The following is a 17,322-nucleotide window of genomic DNA, read 5'->3' as shown; positions in this document are numbered from 1 at the left end:
ATTCATGCTGGTGAATTTTCAATTGAAAACTAGTAAAAACTAGTGGTGCTGGGCTCCCTATTTTTCAGTTGGATTTATGATCATGGAAAACACAATTATCAACGACTTCAGCTTCCTCCCACATTGCTTCTCAATAGTCATATAAGTACACAAGTACAGTCGTACTGAGTATCCATTAAACGTATTGACTATAGAGTTATTTTCTCAGGTACTAATAAAAAAATGTTAATTTTAATTTTCGTATTTGACAAGAACCATAATACCCACCTCTGAAAGTAAATCTTACAATTCCCCCACGCCTAATTTTATGTGTAAGGAGTATCAATGTTTGATTCTTAAATATAGTTGAACATAGGGCGTTGGATCTATTTAACATCTATAACCAATTCAACTACGACGTCGACTATAAAGCATATAAATATTAAAATATATATCCACTTTATTACATACTTGTACTCAGTGTTCTACACTTTGACGAAATTTTACTTATTTAAAATGTTGGGATACTTTATAGAGTTCAACATATTATTCTCTTGTCCTTTGAGAATCTTGCCACTTTATAAGCGCCCTGTATGTTATAACATAATAATATATGTTCTGTATTCAATAACATTATATTTGTTCCTTATATTTTAGTTCTACATTATCCATTTACTTTCTTGAAAAAATAATATAGTAGCTTATCTTTAACTAAATGATTCATAGTGTATAATAATTATATATATTGTATAGTAAGTTTATATATGTAGCTTAATTTATTGACCTTCAACCGGATTCTTTACTCAATCACTTGTTAAAAATTAATAGTTTTATAGCAGAATTAAGTATTGTAATCAAATTAATAATGAACGGCATAATTATTTAAACTCATTACCTACGTATAGAGAAGAATAAAATAAATTTAAAGTCTGGTTATACAGCTAAAAATGAACGTCGGTTAATTCAAAATTAATAGACTCAAAAAATGCTGGACAATAAAACTCGTATACTTGTATCAATAGATTCCTTGAGACTTGGAGAGTGCTTATAACTTATTTTGTAAATCCCTATAAGTAACTATGAATTTTTTTTCAACTTATGAAAAATGAAATTTTTTTTTGCATATTAAAATGCGGTTACATATTATATAACTATTATAATTAATAGAAATATGTCTCATATATTTTTAGATTTTGAGCGTAGCAATGAATGTATTGTAAGTATTTACATTGATGTGTATTTTTTTCTTTTATCAACATTTGGGATACGTAATTACAATGCTCTGATGTTCGACATCAGCATCTGTTGATAAAAATGTGAATTTAGATGGTTCATTCAAGAAGTCAAAATTGAGAATTCACAGTTGTCTAAAAACATCGGAAAAACACAAAAAAAAAATGAAGAAAAATGGCAATTTTTAGGCAAATTTAAATTTTGATAGGTTAGGTTAGGTTAACTCAACCTACCTATTTTTAAATATTTTTGCAATATTCATATAGCGATGCAAGAATTTCTAAATATTTTTTTTATTTATTGTAAATTAAAATATTTCAGCACACTGAGTGCTATAACAAGACGTGTATACAATTTTCATAGTGGTAATATTAGTTTTTATAACTAAGTAATATAAATAATATTTTGATGATTAACCTAATTTTTTTTTAAATTTTTGTCGATAAAAACTTTTTCTCTATGTTAATAAAGAGTTTAAAAAATGTAATTCAAGGTTCCTTATAAACTGCCAGCATTTCAAAAATACTAAAAATGTATGAACACAATTTTCTTTTATATGCATTTAAAGTTCAAATTTTGAAAAAAATCATTAAAATTTCAAAAATGTACAAATTGTTTTTTAGTTAGAAATTCATAAATGCTTTTCTTTTTAAACCTAACATTCGAAATTTGTATAGAAGATTCACCATACGCTTTTCTACCTCTAACAAAAAAAGAGTTTACCGAAAAGTTTCGCTATATTTATATCGTCGAAGTATTTTCAATTATTATCATTATTTTTTATAATTATTAAATTTGTATATTTATACAAGTATTCTAGGATGGTCGGTTTGATTATCAATAATAATTGTCTTTAAAACTACACAACGTGGCTCTTAACTCATAAGTGTCTTGTATATAAATATATAATTATAACTTAAGATAGGATTTGTTTCATTGTTTGTTGTTTTTTTTTCTAAATTACTGTGATGTCATAAATAGCCCTTCTTCATTATCACTTCGAGGTCCCCGTGCAGGCTGTCGTCATTCACCCCTCATATAATCAATTAATACGATCTATACACATTCGAAGGCACTTTAAACGATCTACATGGATTCACCAAGGATGCAGACAAATGGCTTGAAGAACTTCCACTACAATTATGATAATAGATTAATAAAAGCTGCTCAATTCAACTGAATCATATCTGATCTAATTATTATACTTTATAGTCTATTGACATCGATAGTTTTTATCCAATGATTTGTTTATTGAATGTTGAGAAACCTTATGAATATACTATATAAGATGTATAGGTACAATGCAATACAGTGTTATTGGAAAGTTATAACTTATAAATGATAGTGGTCAAAGTTCAAAGTTTGAACTCAATGTTTACAAGACAGCAATTAAAATACCTATAGTATAAATAGAAACAACAGAATTATGAATCAAAAACACACAAATAGAACACAAACACATTAACACAATTAGATTTTTGTGTATATAATATAAGCCAATACATAATAGTGGTTTTTTAAGTTTAGGTAGGATATACATATTATTTTAAAATCTACCAAACAAAAATTGTACACAGAAACCAGAACTCACAAAACAGAAATATCTCAAGTTTCATTTAATTTCAGTACTTGTATACGCAGACAGTCTGTTTAGTATAAAATACATTTTCAATGAAAGAACATAAATCAAAAATTATAATAATAATTTAAGAAATTTAGATATTACTCAATAGTTATTAATTTATTATATTTATTATTATTGTATTATACAATACTATTAAAAAATTCCAGATAAACTTGTGTAAATCATAATTTCTTATTTTCTTATAAATAATTTCATTTCACATAGATATAGAATTGTAATGATTAATTTTTTTTTAAATATATCTAATTGCGAATTACATAATAATTGAAGGACATAAGTTGTAAGTCAAAATATTGTTTTTAATAGATACTAAAAGTTATAAGATTATTCATATGTATAATTTGTAACATTTTTATTTCATTTTCTTTTTTTTTCTCTGTACCTAAATTACTATTACCTTGTAAAAAGGGCTCATGCCTGTATATTCTATAAATAAATAAATAAATAAATAAATTAATTAATTAAATTAAATATGATTTTCCAAATTTAAGTGCTTTTATTCAAAACAAAAACATTAAAGCACAACATCACAATTTATGAATAAAGAACAGATGGAAAGTAATAAAAAAAAATTTTAATATAAATTAGGAAACCAACTTTGGTGATAAAATATATTAAAGATAAGATTAGCGTGATAAGTTTAGAGCCTAGAGGGGGTCAAGAATTTAGAAGAAGGCTTTAAATATATGATTGGGCGAACAGTAGGTTACCCATGGAGGAGGAAGAAAGACAAAAGAAGAGCATCCAAAAAAGGATATGCTGGAGGTTGCAAGGGACTTTTAAAGATCGAGTGTGCACAAGAAAAATGAATTGAAAGGAAGTAAATACAAATAGAAAAAGTATGCAATAAAAACTTAAAATGTAGTGTACTAAATTTAAAATGACAGATAAGATATTGAACATTTTTACAAGCGACAGTCAATTAATTTTAATTATTATTTTCATTTTCAGGTTTATACGTAATACAGTTTATACCTACTTGTAAATATTATACATATTTCAATTAATTTTAGAGAGTATAAAAGTCATGAAAAAAAATTAGGCACTTAAATAATATATAAACGGAGTCGAAATATATAGTGAGTACATTTCGAGGGATGCATCCCTTTCTACAAACCAAAAACAATAACAATCATTAGGTATATTATATGAATACTAAAATTCACATTACAATTATATTAACGTTATTTCAAAAATATAAAAAAATGACGGTTAAATAGAACTGAGTGCAGGTGTAAATGTAACACAAAAGATTGGATATAATATTATAATGCATAACATAACTCATAAGCTTACGACGAATTACCTACTAACTGGTCTACAAGTTTCTACGCAAATAAATTACCATATACACATTGAATAAGGCCTTACTGGGATATAGGTACATAATAAATTGAGTAAGTGAATACTTACTATATACAATTAAACGGCCACACGGATATTAGTGGTAAGTAAATAGTATACTAGGCATCACCGTAATATGCCTCTTGTATGGTATGCAAGACGCAATAATTTCGTATATCATAGATCATATAACTAAATAATTAGAATACCTTTTCAATTTTAATACTTTAAACCAGTGGTTCTCAAAATATGAGACGCATACTCCTTGAGGATACTTAGATTTTTTTGGCGGGTACGAGTCTGGTCAACAAACTTATAACTTTAAATAGGGGAAAAAACTACAAAATCCGAGGCATACGATTTTCGCATTTCACGTTTAAAATGGTACCGTATACTTTACTAAGTAGAAGTCTTTAAGATTTTTTATATATTTTAGTTTACTAACTAAGGAGGCGTACTCAAAAAATTGCATTGGTAAAAGGGGGTACAGTGTTTATACAAGTTTGAGAGACGCGGATTTAGACTGACGACAAAATCCTCGCTTAATCTCGAGGTGTCGATCCAGAGCTGAAGTGCACAATCAATAATGATGTACCCAAATAGGAAGGTATACGTATTATATTATATTAGCCAGGTATATAATGATTTGTAATGGTCCATTTAATGCCGGTCCAGGCCCACGGTCGGCGTTAGATAATACCATGTCAAACTTAACTTTGCAATCAATGGATGTTTAGTACAAAGGATTTGAACGAGACACGAACACTATAATATTTGAATATTTGAATATCATGTATAGGTAAATATGTCTTGATTTCGTCATCGTCTCTGAGTGGACCCGATACAATCAAGGAACTCGAGATAGGTATCACAAACATATATAATATTATTGTTATCATCGTTGTTATAATAATAATAAATGTTGATAAATACGTGGTGATTTACGTTAATGTCATAATATTATGTTGTTATTACATAAAACATACAGCGATCGAGTCGGAACAGCCACCATCGTCGTGTTGGTGTGTCGCACGCTCGAGTATAATATAATGATGCTAATGCGCGTAGATGATCGGCAGGTGGCGCAGAGGGTTGCTGCTGCCTTGCGTACGGCCTTACACGCGCGCGCGATCCCGCTTACAGGGGTGGGTGACAGCCGAGGCGGGGGCGGCGTCGCGGCGCCCGTAACGAGAGTGCTCGGCATTATCGACCTGTACGCCATCTGATTTGCCGCCGCGTCGTTTCCAGACGAAACGCAGTCCGCCGCTCATTCACGTTCGCTACGATCCCGTGCCCGAAAAAACACACAAATACTCACTTACACTCACGAACTAACTCTCTTGCACACACACAAATACTCACTAACGGACATACACACAAACCTTTACTTACGCATACACACATACAAACCCTTACTTACACATATACACACACACATACACATATATTAAAATCAAACATGTTATATACAGTGGTTACTATCACTTTGCCGTCGTAATAAATTATTATTGTTGCCGTCGCGGATCGATATACGAGTGCCAATATTTCGAGTTGATTTTGCTGTCGTCGCGAGTTGCATGTGCGCCATGGACAGTCCGATGCCGCTTTTACTGTGACCGTAGTCGTAGATTCTTCACGGAGTACCGTCGCCGACAGACATTTGGGGTGCTGGCGGGGCGGTAGCGAAGCGAAGAACGACGGCGACGGCGGCGGCGGCAGTGGTGACTTCGGAGGTGGCGGGGGCGGTGGCGGCGGAGACGACGACAGAGGCTGCGGCAGTGACTGTTGATCGGTTCGACGAATTCACTGTCATGGACGCCGCTATGTCGAAAGCTGACTGACGACCACCGCCAGTAAGTCATGAAACAGAAGAAGAAGAAAGACGAACCGCAGCGGCCGCCGTCCGGTACAGACGAACAGCAACAGCAGCAGCTATGCAACGGCGCGAGCGAGCCGAGACCCAAGAAATCGGCTCTGAAACGCACGGCAACCGGTGGCGGCTCCAAGGCGGCCAAGTCCAGCAAGCACAAGCGGCACGTGCAGTTCAACGAGAGCCTGAACGTGTTCTTCGAATCAGACTACGTGATTGTCATCCGGGACGATGACTGCGAGTTCGACGAGGAGGACTTTGACTTTTGGTCGCAGCACCCGTGCAGCTGTGGCGATGCCACGTGTTTTCAACCGTGGCTGGACGATGAAGACAGCCGTGGCATGCCACCACTCGACCCGTATGAAGAACAGCCAGCCACGCTCAGTCCACCGGATGGTTACAAGGATGGCTGTCCCAGGCACGTCCCGCCGTCTCTGGACCACCTGAAATACGGTACCTGCAATAATAAATAACCATTGACCAGGGCCGAAACGGTTTTAGGACCCGGCCCTGGACTATAATATAACTACCAGCTACAGCTATAATGTGTATTATGCATATAATATCGGACTTTGGATATTTAAAAAGAGTAATTTTGTTGTTTGCACAGTATGATGAAACCTATATAGATCAATTAAATACAAATTTATATATCTATAGGTATATAAGTTCTATACACAGTTATGTAGTGCGTAGTAGGTACGAAATTTGATAAGGTTAAGCACTGCGTATTACTATAGATCTTTATAATATGGATAAAAAATATAAACATAGTATAATATATATTACCTTCCTCTCTATATATTATTTATATTTTATATATAGTGGATAGTTGGTGAACAGGCAATGAGGTATATAGTGTATGTGATTAACGACTATTTAGAATTGTACTGAAGTTATACACATAATGTATTTTAAAAATATCTCAGTCAGTATGTAATCTTGATCTTAAAAGCCTTGTTAGAAAAAAACCATACATCATTCATATCCAACTTAATTAAGCCTCACAGTGGCTTAAACGTGGTATGCAATTTGAAAAATGAAATCTATTTTAAGACGTAGGTATCTAATATTATATCTATATATTCAACAAAATACGAGTCGTTGAAATTATCAATATTAAAACTACCACTGTTTACTATGACCTCATTTGAGACAATGGTTATACTATCAAATTATTATTTTTAGATATTTTGCCTTCAATTGAAGATTGAATGCCTGGAGACAATAGTTTTAGTTTCTTTTCTCTTTAAAAACATTTATAATCGAAGTATTATACATGAAGTAAAATTTGTTAAATAAAAAAAAACTCTATCTCGAATAATTTTACAATAGTATGGATTTTATTAGAGTATTTCTTACCTCAAATGGATTTTTTTGGCCTACCAAGTAACAACATTATTTATACAAATATTATACCTATTATAACTGATGTCTGATGCTAAGAATTTATTTTCTTATTTCATTGTTCTTTTTGATCGATGGGTTTGATTTTAGTCATTCTCGATCGACTTCCTATATTAGATTATTTTAAATAAAATTTTTTTTTTTTTTTTTTTTTATTAATCAAAGCCTCGGCATCTAGGGCCATTGGCTACTACAAATTTATGGGTTTACAAAGGAAGGTAATTGCTTAATATTAATATACAAATTATTTTACAGAAGGTTAATTAAATTAGAATTGATTATAAATGATATCGTGTTTTGAATGTTGGCTGGCTGGAGGGCTTCGGCGAGAATGAGGGGTACTCCTGCTTCCTGTTTTTCTCTGTCAGATTGGCGGCATTCTGTGATGATATTTTGTACGTCTTAAATGTTGACTATTGAATAGATTTGAATGTTATTTTTAAGAGATTTATTTCCAGAAATTAGCAAATTTGATGATATCTAAAAACTGTATTTTGTAAATTAATAAACCGGACTCAAGCATTTATGTTACCAATTAGGTTATTCATCTGTACAAATAAACGTTTTTAAATAATCGAGTATTAAAATATGAAAATCTACTTAAAAAGAAATCGATAGAAAAAATTTGCATTTAAAATAAAAACTATAATATTGATATGTAAATATGCATCAAAGAGATTTTCGTTTTCCAATTTCATTAAAAATGTAGCGTCATGCGTAAGACATATTAATATTATGTATTTTTAAGTTAGTTATTTATTTAGATACCCTATTAGTGCAAGAATTACATTGAATTTATGCTTATATTTTAAATCATAAAGATTCATCATTAGACATTATTTAAATATATTTATCACGACAAGTAACATTCAATTTAAAGGCCCCATTATTAAATTAATTAACCACAGCGATAATTGTATAAAACATATGATAAAAATGAATTCAATAAGCACACTTTGCATTTACTAGGTACCTATTACAAGTTACAACCATAAATGAAAGAGAGAAAAAATAGAATATTTATAAACCTACTCGATTTTAAAATATAGAAATTGCATAACCCTAATTAATACGTTTGTAACCTTGAGCTCAAATTGCAGTGATAAGATGATTATAAATTATAATACATTATAATAATATTATATTATATATCTTTATACATATTACATATATTAAAATAAAACTTTAAGCTGCTCAAGTATAATATAGAAAACGATACGTAAATTACATTATTGTTAGGTAATAATTAATATAATATATACGATTGTTTGCATCTAATGTAATTTTTTAAATATTGATGGAATGTTTTAAATAAAAAATATAAATAATAATAAATATAGTAATTGATTCTATAATATATTTATGTTATATATAACTGTATACTATAACTATTATAAGTTATTTTTCATACTCTTACAACAGATGAAAATATATGATACCTTATTGTTTTCATGATTAAAAACATTCAAAATCGCATTGTACAAAACAAGTCACTAATATCGAAATAATATTGTAGCAGATGATGATTTGGCTACAAGATATGGTTCGGATGCTATGGATGGTTGCAGCGATACGCATGTCGCCATGCCATATAATTCCAATGTCAACTCCACGTCCTATTTCGAGGATAACAATCAAAAAGCTCGTCATGAACTTTCATCCTTACCCTGGCCAAGTAGTAAGTAAAATTTATACTATAATGGCACAGCGTATCGCAAACGGTGAACCCAAATACGAGATTGTGTGCAATATTACATTATATTATTTATTATTAGATACCTATATCAATCAGTATTGCTAATAGTAATATAAAATTACTCACACAAAATATACTATACAAAGTCCAATTTAAAAACGACTAAAAAGTGTGTAAATGTGACCAAAGTTGAAATACATCTATAATTTATAAGACAATTAGTTGTATTACTGATGTACTACCTATCCGACTTAGCTCAGCAAATTAACCTATCTTTCTATCATTTTTTGTTTTACTCCTGCAGTTAAAATTTATAACACAAACACGATTACAATATCAAAATCCGACGTAAATCCAATATCGTTGAGATTGATATTCGTCGTTATGTATTTACATACAGAATATGTCCAAAATTAAGAAAGCAAACCCCGATAGTAAATTATAAAACTAATTATTAAAATTGTGTTAATATATAAGTAGGTATTTGATTTTAAGATTCTTTTTTTAAAATATATTTATAAAAAATTGTATTTCCACTAATTAATATAGTAATATAATCTTAATCAGTGACAACCATTTAAATAAACAAAAAATGTGTTCGACTTTCCTGAACCAAAATTAAATTCAAAGTCACCTTATACCCTATAGGGGTCAAAAAATAAGCTATATCTATTCATTTAACTTTTATTAAAATCGGTCCAATTTTTTTTTGAATATACAGAGGACAAAGAAATATTCATTTTTGTACATATAGATAAGAGTAAGGAAATGTATCTCTAATATGCATAATGATAAGATAGCATGGCAAAATGTTTAATATTTCATTATTAACCATGCAGAAGCGTGTAATAATATTTAAAAAGTAATAACATTTCATAGCCCATAGGTATTTGCATAAAATTAAAAATTAAAGTAAATATTTTTTATTCGTTAGGGTGAGTAGATGATTTTAACGAGGATTGACACGAATATAAATTGGTTATAATTTTAAACCTTTCAAACATAGACTATTTCACTTGTCGATTACAAACAATAAACTATGAAACTTCGATAACCTTTTTTAGATCGTGTTTTAAATAGCTATACTTTCTATATGAAACTGTAATGTTTTAAGATTTTTCATATAGAATAGATGTATTATATCATATAAAATCTAAGGAAAATAGTAGAATTCTGGAAAATAGGTAGGTGGAACGTATAAATCCCGGAATGTGTAATTCTAGAATTTTAAGAAACTGCGTATTTAGTATTTTTGCCTTATCGTTTATTCGTTTAATTCCAAAAATATTTAAGTGGGCCGTATAAGCTTGGAAGTTGAAATACATTTATCAAGAGAAAAATATAATTATATTTTATATTTTATTCCAAGGCAGAAATTCTGCATGCAACACATTTTTCATAGTTATTAAAATATAGGTGTAGGTACGGTAAATTTATTTTTAAAATACCATGTTGTGTTTAAATTGTTATTGATAGGTAATGATGGTTTCAATGAGTAATGACTAATGACCAGTGGGTATAATAATGATACACATGTATGTAACTATGTACGATTGATATTAATTATTCATAATAATACTAAAAATAAAATTAGGTGTAGGTACTTATATTTCCGTATTACTCAACCTAGGTAAGTATTTATTTTAAGACAGTATTAGATACGATTCTGGCAGTACAAGGAAACTCCTCAGTGGAGAGTTTGTGATGGCAGAATTTGTGCTGACCTACCTGTAGAGTTTTTGCTCGGCAATAAAAATAATATAATATGTATAATGTAAGCATTATATATTTATATTGAGTTTATCTTCTATCCCTTGGAAATTGGTGTGAGGTTTCCAGTTTCCACAGTGGTCGGGTCGGGATTAAGGATGGCTAGAGCCTCTGAACCACGGATATCGAATATTAGTGGGTCCCTGTGGGTAGAATGGTTCATTTTTCGAGTAAAAATTGTATTATATATATTTTTTTAGAACATTACTATAGTAGTCAGTAGTACCTCCATACCATTTTATTTAATATATAATATATATGATAATATATTCTATGACCTATAATATTTTACTACAGGTAGTTATAGATATCTATAATGGATTTATAATTCAATTGGTTTTCGGGGCAATGCTTCTGTTTTTATTCACGGTTATTCATCGATATAATGTCTTATATTGAATAGTATACACTGTATAATAGTGTAATATATATGTGAATATTATTTAAATTGTGTTTTCGTTTATTTTTAGCAAGTTTATAATGGTAAGAAAGTAGAATTCAAACTATAAGTTATATAATAAATTAAAGTATAATATTTTAATTTATATTAAAATATTATAGTATATTATAGTAGTCAATCGTTTATAAGGATAACATATATTGTACCATTCAAATTGTCAGACATATTTTATTTGCGTTGTTTATACACGAACACAATAGCTACGTTCAACACGTCAATCTACTCGTCAAATACCAGCTACTTGGCACAAATTAATTCCATTAAAAAAATATTGTTACACTATTGGTGCCCGGTTAGACAGTTGTTTTTATTTAACCCTTCAAAATGATCAATAAGTAAATAATATTATGTGACATGTCTGATAACTCTTCAAATAAAATTTTTTTGTGATTTTAATTGGTACCTAATGCATTACATTGTACTTACTGAGAAAATAATATTAAACGAATTTCAAGCGAAAACCTACCAGCTTTATCTGCTCTTGAACATAAATCATGATAATAATATATAATATTTATTTCACAATTTTAAATCGATTTGTTTTTGTTATCTGCAGAAGACGAACAGAAGCAGCAGCAGCAGCAGCAACAACAGCAACAGCAGCAGCAGCAACAGCAACAGCAACAGCAACAGCAACAGCAACAGCAACAGCAGCAGCAGCAGCAGCAGCAGCAACAGGCACAGCCACTAACAAACGCATCCGCCCTTCAGTTGACGAAAACAAACACTGCCTGTGATACAAATTCAAGTACGGGCCAGCAACCACGGTGCATCGTGGAAACAATAACCATGACCACGGTTACCGAGAGGCAGATCGTACAGGAGACTAGGCCCGTGGATGGGTCCGGTATTGAAGGCGCTAGCAAGACCGAAGATGCAAAAGCCGTCACCGGTGCCACTGCCGTCGCCCCCGACGAGGGGTATGTAATGATTAAATGTGGTAATAATACTATGCTGTACAACAACCGTAACCCAAACTCGGCAGTGCGACAGTTATTTCCGACCACTAAGTTCGTGTGCCCGCCAACCCGCATCAAAGAGACAGACGACGCGAGGCTGCTGAACAAATATTTGATCACCGAAGAGTCACTCCGGGCGTTTGACAGTCGATCGATGAACGGTGGCTTGGGCGGTGGAGGGTTCAAGAGCGAACAGCATAGCGACGACGACGATGATGATACGTCCAACAGCCTCATCAGGCGAACCATCGAAAGGAGTACTCTGAGGCGGAACACTGTGAAAAAAAAGAACGTCAACGACTCAAAAGAGATATCGTTGATCGAGAAGATCCGGCGGCTGACGTGCGACAGCGACGACGATGCCGACGACCCGGCCAAGAAGGCGTCGGGCGTCATGCAGGAACAGGCGACCGCTTACACTGTGTTGGTGCAGTGTGATTCGGTGACGCCATCAGCGGCAGCCACTACTCCGGCGTACAAAAAACTCACAGAATTGTTGGGCAGTGGTAGTGGCACCGGCCGGTATGATCAACCGCTGCCGCCACCAGTTGTTCAATCGACGAACGACGGTGACCCGACTGGCAAAGCCGACGGACTAGACCTTTGCGACGGTCACTCGGCTGCCAGCAGCAGAGCGGCCGCCCGATCAGCCACCGGTGGCAAACCTTTCCTGTCCACTTTAGCGACGGCGTGCGTCACGGGCAACGTGCATCCAGCCACCGGAGGATCGGTGGCGGGAGGGGCATCACAACCATCGCATTGTCCGCAACCGGACGTGGTAGCCGGCACTCAAGCTCCTAGCTCACACAGGCAGGAAGAGCTTGCAGCGTTCGTGCAACAGGACTCAGGTCGCCTGGAGAAGATCCGCAAGCGATATATGCCTCCCACAGCCACCGCGTCCGCGACTGAGGACGACGACGACGAGAACGACGATTATGGGTTCAATCGACGGCCGGAAGTGCATGGCATCCGGTCCGGGTTCTCTGCGCAGATCACCATCAAGAACAATCCGCAGCCGCCGCAACGTCCCCGGTCGTATTATGGAGAACCGGCCCTGCAGACGGCGCCACTCGACGTCCAGCCCGACTTTGTGCCCAGATATCCAGCGGCCACGGTGGCGTCTGTCCGCGCCCGGATTCAAGGTGACACGCGAGCCCCCCCTCCGTACCCAGCCGCGGCCCAACGATCCATCATCAGAGTGACGCACGGTCAACAACAGCAGACCATTCGCGTGCCGTACCAAGCGGTAGGTCCCGTTCAGGTACACCTGTTGACCACAGCTGCAGCGGCCGCGTCCACCGCCACCGGCAACGTCACCGGTCACCCACCGCCGCCACAGGTTCAAATCCGACACCCTCCAAACGAGTACATCGTCCAACACGGCCATGCCAGAATACACCACGGCCAACAGTTTGTTATCGCCCGTGGCACCCAGACGGCCGCGATATCGACCACTCGGTATTACCAGTTACCACCGCCCCCACCGCCCAACATTCAGCAGCAGCAGTTACCGCAACCGCAGTTACCACCTCACCCTTTCCAACCGTCTGACGAACATCTGGCGACACAATTCAAACAGACATCTCCCACCAGAGGAGTTGCAAATAACAGTAGGCTACACATGCAACAGCAGCAACAGCAACAAGACTATGTCGACCATAATAATTTACCGTCGTCGGTCTCGCAAACGCCCAAAAACCCAATGCTTTTTTACGGTATGAATGTCTGAATGGTGGTGGTTTATACAGGCTCAGCATAGCGTTTAAGTGTATTACCTACTACCTAATATGAAACCTATGTGTACAATATGTATGTATATTGTATATTGTATGTATATATGTATGTATGTATGTATGTATGTATGTATGTATGTATGTATGTATGTATGTATGTATGTATGTATGTATGTATGTATGTATGTATGTATGTATGTATGTATGTATGTATGTATGTATGTATGTATGTATGTATGTATGTATGTATGTATGTATGTATGTAATATGTATGTATGTATGTACACATGTATGACGTTTAACGGTATTTAAATAACTTAAGTTATAACATACTAGGTACTATACCCTGTTCAGTGAGAGAATGCGCAGTGGGACGATCAACATAGGTTTTTTTGAGCATCCCCACGCTACACCGTGCGATTGAGGAATCGGTTTCGATAGTAGGGTGACGTGGTGGGTGCGAAGAATTGGAGCGATTTTTCGCTAAACAGAATATTGGTACATAAGTCATTAATTATGAATACGTTTACAATGCATTAATTACTGCTGCAGTTGTAGCTGAGAGCTGTGATTTAACCATGCACAGGACAAATTAATTTTCGGTATAATTCACGAGTATTATATGGATTATCAATTATATGATAATATGTACCTACTTACCTACTGTAATATACATGTCTTCCTATAATATGCAGACGATAACTCAATGACAGCATCAAATTATCAAAATGTAGATTTAAATCCATCGTCAAAACACTAAATCGTTTCGGTGAAATAAAATATTATATTAACATATAATAACATGTGCCCAATTGTTAAATTGTTATCAATAAAAATTGTATGATTAAGTTCCAATAATAAAATGTTTATTATATACGTACGCTTAATGTCAGCATTTATCGAATTAAGTATGATGGGTTCAAAAAAAACTCAATGCATATTTTATTTTTATTATATAAAATACGTGAAAACAATTTTACTGCTTAAAGAAAGAAAATAGTATGAATAATAAAATATTAAAACAAAGGGTGATTTTCGTGCCTACAATTTAAATGAATAAAAAAAAAGGAAATTTTATCTGTTCTTCAAATTTGTTTTGAAAAATATTACCACAAACAAAAATATTAATAACATAATATCAAAGGACTTAATTTAACAATAAGTATATTAATATAACTACATAATATATACAATCAGACCACAGGTCTTTTACAATATTTATTTACCTACACATTTTTATTTTTATTTCTTTTTGTTATAGTTAATAAGTTTCAAATTGTAATAATGTATAAAATATAATTAATATAAAGTAATTCAATAACAGACTGTGACGAAAATTAAGGGTTGTGAAATTGTATTTATAATACGACTATACCACTAGAAAACACGATAATATTAATCATATCGAAGACATGACTAATAGCCAAATCCGTATCTAAAATAGAAAAATAATTTTGGAATGTTTTAAAATAAAAATGCTAAACATTAGGGAATCATTAAAACCCGTTTATCATGCTGTTTGGTTTGCTACGATTCAATATTGTACATAGTTATCAAAATAATAAAGAGTATAAATATATTTATTATTTAAGCCATTAATGTAACATTTCAAATTTTTTTCTTCTGGCTGATAAATACTTACAAATTATAATAAATTATATGTATAGAGGTATGTATATGCGGTACCTATTAAATATTAAAATTCTGCTTGACAAAGTAGTATGTAATACTACACTGTTATGTTATTTTTAAGATTAAAACATAAAATATTTATAATTTCGTTTTAACCAATAAGAATTGAAATAAAACAGTATTAAATTCTATACAAATTTGTTTGCTTTTAGTTATTTCGTTAATTAAAAAATATTTATATAAAATCTCAAAACATAGAGTTAAATGTGTATCAAAAATACATCTTAATTTCAAGCCAACTATAAAGCCATAATTTATTTGAATAGTAACCGAGATCAAATACTTGAATACTTCCATGTTTTAACTAATGATTTTTTTATACATATATATATATTTAGTAAGCATATTTTACCTATCATATTTAATAAGTATAGGTATCATGAGTATGCGTGGAAATCATTTAATTTTTTTTTTAATTCAATACTTTAAGTAAAACGAATATTATAAAATGAAAATTTTGGTTTAGAAACCAACATAATTAGGAAACGTTTACAATTTTTAGATTTTTAATAAATTCGATTACCCACTCATACACCGAATTTCCATCTCATAATCTATAGAACATTGAAATTTCATTAAAACTATTCACAAATTTAAACTAATATAATACAAATTTATTTATTTTTATTTAAATTTAATATATATATATGTACCGATATATTATTATGTATATATTATTATGATTGGTGCCAAAGCGATGTTAAACTTCAAAATACTATACAATATATTGTATTAAAAACTTATATAAATTTTGTTGTTTGAAATAATTTTAAATGGTAGGCTGTTTATTATAATTATGTTAAACTTTAGTACGAAATACTAGACCGTCGTTAATACTGATAACTTAGGCCTAAAGTGGAATTAATTAAAATTATTTTGTCTGTGAATTTTATTATTATTATTTTTTATTTTAAGAAAATATAATGTTGTTGTTGAAATAAATGTGTATAAATGATTAGTTTGTGTTAACTCATTTTAAATAATATATGATAAAACATGGAAATATTTGAATTCATTGACCTTGTAACCTAACCCACTTTAGTTTTTCACAACAAGTTAATGAATAATTTTATTGAGCTTATGGGTTGTTGTAACTTGTAAGTTACTGAGGTAATATTGTTTGCGATTATGAGTTGCGCTTGGGTTATATTTTTACTTATGGGTTACACTCCATGGTAATCTTACACAGTACAGAACAACAGACATACCCATAATTTACAATATTTACATATACCAAAGTACTAGAGTAGGTACCGACATCACCCTTTCGTTTTTGTCGAAAACTATATAGATTGTTATTTTATATGAATAATTATATTTTATATTTTTTCCTTATTACCATATTATTTATGTTAGGATAAACTAACCAAAAATCATATTCTGCATAAAAAATATTGAATTACAATTCTGAAAGACAGCCTTGTCTCTTTCTATACACGTGCATAGTCTGGAAAACAGGAAAATTAAATTAACTATAGAGACTATTTTTTATACAGCCACTACAATCTACACTCTAAAGTATATTATAAGTTGG

The 17,322-nt window shown here is 32.3% G+C and overlaps 1 protein-coding gene across 2 annotated transcripts; it reads left to right on the top strand.

Moving 5' to 3' along the window:
- The first annotated feature begins 5,400 nt into the window (after positions 1-5,400).
- On the top strand, positions 5,401-14,211 carry LOC111027228. Of its 2 annotated transcripts, none has more exons than XM_022305501.1 (3): positions 5,401-6,524; positions 8,998-9,156; positions 11,961-14,211. In XM_022305501.1, the coding sequence occupies exons 1-3, from the start codon at positions 6,062-6,064 to the stop codon at positions 14,090-14,092; spliced, it is 2,754 nt and encodes a 917-aa protein (XP_022161193.1). In that variant the 5' UTR covers positions 5,401-6,061; the 3' UTR covers positions 14,093-14,211. The 2 variants fall into 2 exon arrangements, with proteins under 2 accessions (XP_022161193.1, XP_022161192.1); XM_022305500.1 differs by having other exon boundaries at positions 8,995-9,156.
- The last annotated feature ends 3,111 nt before the right edge of the window (positions 14,212-17,322 follow it).

This window comes from Myzus persicae, unplaced genomic scaffold (genome assembly GCF_001856785.1).
Source record: "Myzus persicae strain clone G006 unplaced genomic scaffold, MPER_G0061.0, whole genome shotgun sequence".
Classification (NCBI taxonomy): Eukaryota; Metazoa; Arthropoda; class Insecta; order Hemiptera; family Aphididae; genus Myzus; species Myzus persicae.
This window is presented reverse-complemented; position numbering and strand designations above follow the sequence as displayed.

Coding starts and splice junctions, on each gene's coding strand:
- LOC111027228 (XM_022305500.1), top strand. CDS start 6,062: ATGAAACAGAAGAAGAAGAAAGACGAACCGCAGCGGCCGCCGTCCGGT. Junction 6,525..8,994: donor TCTGGACCACCTGAAATACG/GTACCTGCAATA, acceptor ATAATATTGTAG/CAGATGATGATTTGGCTACA. Junction 9,157..11,960: donor ATCCTTACCCTGGCCAAGTA/GTAAGTAAAATT, acceptor TGTTATCTGCAG/AAGACGAACAGAAGCAGCAG.